Source organism: Tenrec ecaudatus, chromosome 2, assembly GCF_050624435.1.
Source record: "Tenrec ecaudatus isolate mTenEca1 chromosome 2, mTenEca1.hap1, whole genome shotgun sequence".
NCBI classification, from domain to species: domain Eukaryota; kingdom Metazoa; phylum Chordata; class Mammalia; order Afrosoricida; family Tenrecidae; genus Tenrec; species Tenrec ecaudatus.
In genome coordinates, this window is record NC_134531.1 from 209,599,067 (window position 1) to 209,603,468 (window position 4,402).

Below are 4,402 nucleotides of genomic sequence, written 5' to 3' on the forward strand. Positions count from 1 at the left end.
GGAAGACCTCGTTCTCTGACCCTGCTCCCACTCAGCGGCAGGTGGAGGCTGAGGGTTTCCCTCCCCTGCGTGGGCACACATGTGTCCTCTCCAGGTCTAATTGGTGCCCACAGCCTCTGTGCCTCTAGGGTTCTTGGGCCTCTCACCACCCGGGATCCCCCTGATTCCAAACGTATGGGTGCGCTTGTCTACATGCTTGTTGGTTCTCAGTTATCAACTCCAGCCCCCAGCACGGCTTCCACGCAGATTGGCATGCTTCCCAGAAATAGCATGGACCCTTTTGAGACTATGAGACCTGAAACCTGTCCTGTCCTTCCTAAACAGCCCCTATGGATTGCACAACGTGCTTCCGCGTGAGTTCCTTCAGCGTGTGAAGCAAAGAACCGAGGTACAACCCGCTGCAGAAACCTAACACTTCTCTTCTTCCAAAGCCTTATATTTCTCTTGTTTTCTTAGAGCACCTTGCCATTTGTCTAGGGTCACATCTGTCCATCAGGCAGTAGTCGCTTGAGCCCTGCCCTAAGACTAAACCTACCTCAAGTGCCAGGTCAGTTCTCCACCTTGAGAGGTGGTTTACCAACACCCCCTCCGCCCCCCCCCCCGCACACACACCTGTTTCTGAGCCCCCCCTTGCTCTGTTCTGAGGAACACACGGTCCTGCCTGGCTAAGAGGCAGAACCCAGTGATGCAGGGGCCAGGCCTCCCTGGAGGGGATGTGGTGGTGATGAGCCAGTGTTAGGAATGTTCTGAAAGATGGTCAGCACTGGCACAAGCCCTGCCCCCAAACCAATCCAAGGAGAGTGTCTTGTCTAGCTGGACAGGCTTATTCATCGAAACGCTTAAACCAAACTCTGCCAGAATCAGGGGTGTCCCTGACCTGACCCAAGCCCCAGCTCAGCCATCAGCTAACCCTCACTGGACCCTCTGGGCCTGGTATCCATCCACTCAGCCTTGGCTGTGTGCTGTCTCTCCATGTGTCGGTCCCCGGATGGGACAGCGGTGGGAGCTGAGTGAGCGGCCTAAGGTGAGACCTTGCAGACAGAGAGCCGAAGATGGGGAGATGTTGGGGTCTCTGGGTACAGTCAGACAGGGGAAGCAGCCCCTCCACAGATTCTCCAGGTTGTCCCTGCCTTCGTCCCCTCCCAGACCCTTATCAATTTATCCTCCTGGATGCTCCAGGGCTCACTGCTGTTCCTGGCAAGCACTGAGATCAGGGTCAGGAGTCAAACAGGTCTGGACCCCTTATTCAGGAAGTACACCCAACCCTGGGGCCCTGCTTCCCTCTGGGGACTCAGCTGTAGCTCAGGGATGTGGACACCCACCTAAGCAGGAGGGGACGCCTCCAGAACAACTGGAGAGCCTTTGTGCAGGGACTGCACGGGTACTTGACCAGTGGACAAGCTCTTTGCCCTGCCCCAGTGTTGATCCCCAATTTTGAGAGGTGGGCGGAACTCGCCCAGGATCTCCACAGCCCTCACTGTGGCTCCTCCTCTGACAAGGAGGCTCCAGTCTGTGTTACGTGCTTACTTAAGAACCAGCAGATGGCTTCAGAGTCATTCCTCTGGGCCAGACTGTGTGCACTTGCTTTCTCTGCCACGTGCTCAAGCCGCCCCCATTCTCGCTGCCATGATGAAGCGTGGAGGACTCTCAGCCACCAAGCCGGCCACCGCGGAGATCCAAGAGATCGCTGACAAGGTCAGACCAAGCGCCAAGACGGGCACCCTCCCTGGCAGGTCCCAGGGTGCGCTGGTAGTGGCAGGGAGAGGGCGAGCAGTCAGGCTTATCTACTGTCTAGTCCCCGGGGACTGCGGTCATGTTCTAAAAAATCTCCTTGGACTCTTGGGCCCATGGAGCACAGGGCAGAGGTACAGACAGCAGGGGCGTCATAGGCCGGACGGTCCAGGTTAACTTCTCTGAGCTATTTGGGCAGAACAGGGAAATGGAAGGGAAGGGGCTCAGGCATTTGCAGAGGGATGAGAAAACTCAGCGGGAGTCCCAAGTGAGTGCAGGACCTGGCTCAGCCCCACAGCTGCCCCTTGATTGTGCCCCAGCTGTTTCCTCCCCAGGGACAGTGGTGTCTTTGCCCCAACAGCATGGGGACCTTGTGAGGGTTCAATGGCTCGGTGCTGTAAAGCACTGAGAACTTTCCTTCAATCCTTTCCATCGGCTTGTGGTGATGGGTTCTCAGAACCTCCTCTCCCCTACTGCTCAGTCCGCCCAGAAACACAGGGAGCAGTCAGGGCTCTCCAGGAAAAGTAGGAGAGCTGACTGCCTCCTTTAATTCTCCTCCCTGTGCTGTTTGTCAGAAACACCACCCAACCACCCACCCCTGCCAGGGCCTGTGGTCGCCCCACCTGCATTGCTTCAGGGCTTTTAACCTGGCAGAAATTTTTCCAGAACACACGTTAGGGCTTGTGGGAGCCAAAACCTAACAAAGTCTTTCTCATTCCCACTCCTCCCCACCCCCGTGTCCTCTCACTCCCCTCTGCTCTACTGGAGCCCTCACCTGCCGGGAGCCCCCTCCTCTCCCTTAGAGGGTCCACTCTCCAGCCTGTCTGCTTTCTGCTTTCTCACCCCGACCTGGGATGGTCCCTGCTCTTGCCTCTGCTCCTGAATCGGGGCAGAGAAGCAATCCCTCCTCCCCAGGCCCCAGGCCAGCGTGTGGGCAGCCCTCACCTCTCCTAGGTGCCCTTCCTCTGTGTCAGTGTGTGGGCTCCCCGCAGGCCCAGCCCTGCACCTGAACACTACAGGTCACTAAGGTGTGTGGACGGCCTTTTGTGAGGTCGAGTCTGGGATCAGTTGGGTGTACTGCGGAATGATGCTGGCATCAGACTCAATACAGTAACCTGGAGACCAGAGGGTCCGTCCAGTGCAACAGGAGTTCACCTTCCAGTGCCCTCTGGGACCTCCGGTTCCAGGTACAGCTTGCATGGGAACCACAGGGGTGACCAGTATGGTGCACGAACCAAAGCTGGTTTGACGTCACCATGGCTGACTTAAAATTAAACCGTCTGCAGTCAGTCTGACGCTCACAAACCCTTGGTGGAGTGAATGACAAATGAATCCGTGTGTAAGTGAGTGTGTGTGCCCGTGTGCACGACTTCATCATCAGCACTAACCGTGTTCTACCTCGCCTCCATTATAAAGAGCAATCTTATTGCCGAAAACATGTCCTGGTTTTGGCATTCAGAGTTCGGCTTTTAAGATTGAACATGAGACAGGAGCTACCGGGTGTGAGTCCCCCGGGAGATGGGAGGTCACATGATTTTGGTTACATTCTGTTCCCCTTGCCCAGGTAAGGTGCGAGGTGGAAGAGAAAGAACACAAGAAATTCCCGGAGTTTAAGGCGGTGGAGTACAAGTCTCAGGTGGTCGCCGGGACGAACTTCTTCATCAAGGTGGAGTCTCCTTCCCAGGGAGAAGGGGGCTCACAGGAGAGCAGCTCTGAGAGCTGGGGCTGCAGGATGGGGGTGGTCCTCACGGGGGTGGGAGGGAGGGGGCTTGGAGCGGCTTCCCAGGTGTGGGGCCAGAGGAGGTGCTAGAACAGGTGGGCAGCGAAGTCTGCCAGGCTGTGGTCACCTGTGTGGAGTCTGTGGGTGCTGTCATAAGGCCAGGTAATTCTGGGAGACTGAACAGCCTGGCTTTTGCTCACGTGCCTTCCCTGCAGCGGGAACTCAGTCTGGGGCTGTGTCACACGTCTCAGCCAACTCTCTCCCTTCAGGTCCACGTGGGCAATGACAACTTCGTGCACTTGTGCGTATTTCGGAGTCTCTCTGATGAGGACATGCCTCTGACCTTGTCCAGGTACCAGACCAACAAGACCAAGGAGGATGAGCTGACATAGTTTTAATCCCTGGTTGCTTCGATGGCCATTGGTCCATGTGATCCACACATGAAGACACTTCTGTCATCTGAGAGGGAACCCGGGACCAGAAATTACACATGTCCACACTGTGCTTCTGTGTCTTGCTCATTGTGTGCCCCAATAACAAACGTGAATCCATAACCCTAACATTAGTTCCAAAGAAGGCAAAGCACTCTCTTGAAATCTATTTTCCAAAGTATTGAAACAATGTTGCGTGTGTCTCTCTTTTATCCCTGACTGTCACCATCATGTGCCATGGTTGCTGGGAGACCTGCGCCCCCCTCTGCTGGTCAGTAGCAGCACAACACAGTCAGGCAGCTGGCCAGGAGGATGGGCCACATGAGACCATCTGCATGCACCTGGTTACACAGACCTGTCCCCTCTGGGCTCCAGGACAGTGGGGCAGACCCAGTCGGGATACTGGTGGTGTCTCGGGTGAGGCTTGTTAAGACAGTGCGGAGACAGAGAGACAAGCTCTCTTCCTTCCTCTCCAGAACTGTCTCCTTCCTTCCCCACCTTGCATGGGCTGGGGATGACC

At 56.1% G+C, this 4,402-nt stretch overlaps 1 protein-coding gene across 1 annotated transcript; it reads left to right on the forward strand.

Annotated features, from left to right (window-relative positions):
- Positions 1-1,629: 1,629 nt before the first annotated feature.
- Positions 1,630-3,843, forward strand: LOC142441310 (cystatin-B-like). The gene is made up of 3 exons (XM_075543343.1): positions 1,630-1,695; positions 3,296-3,397; positions 3,721-3,843. Exons 1-3 carry the CDS (start codon positions 1,630-1,632, stop codon positions 3,841-3,843), a joined length of 291 nt encoding a protein of 96 aa, XP_075399458.1.
- The last annotated feature ends 559 nt before the right edge of the window (positions 3,844-4,402 follow it).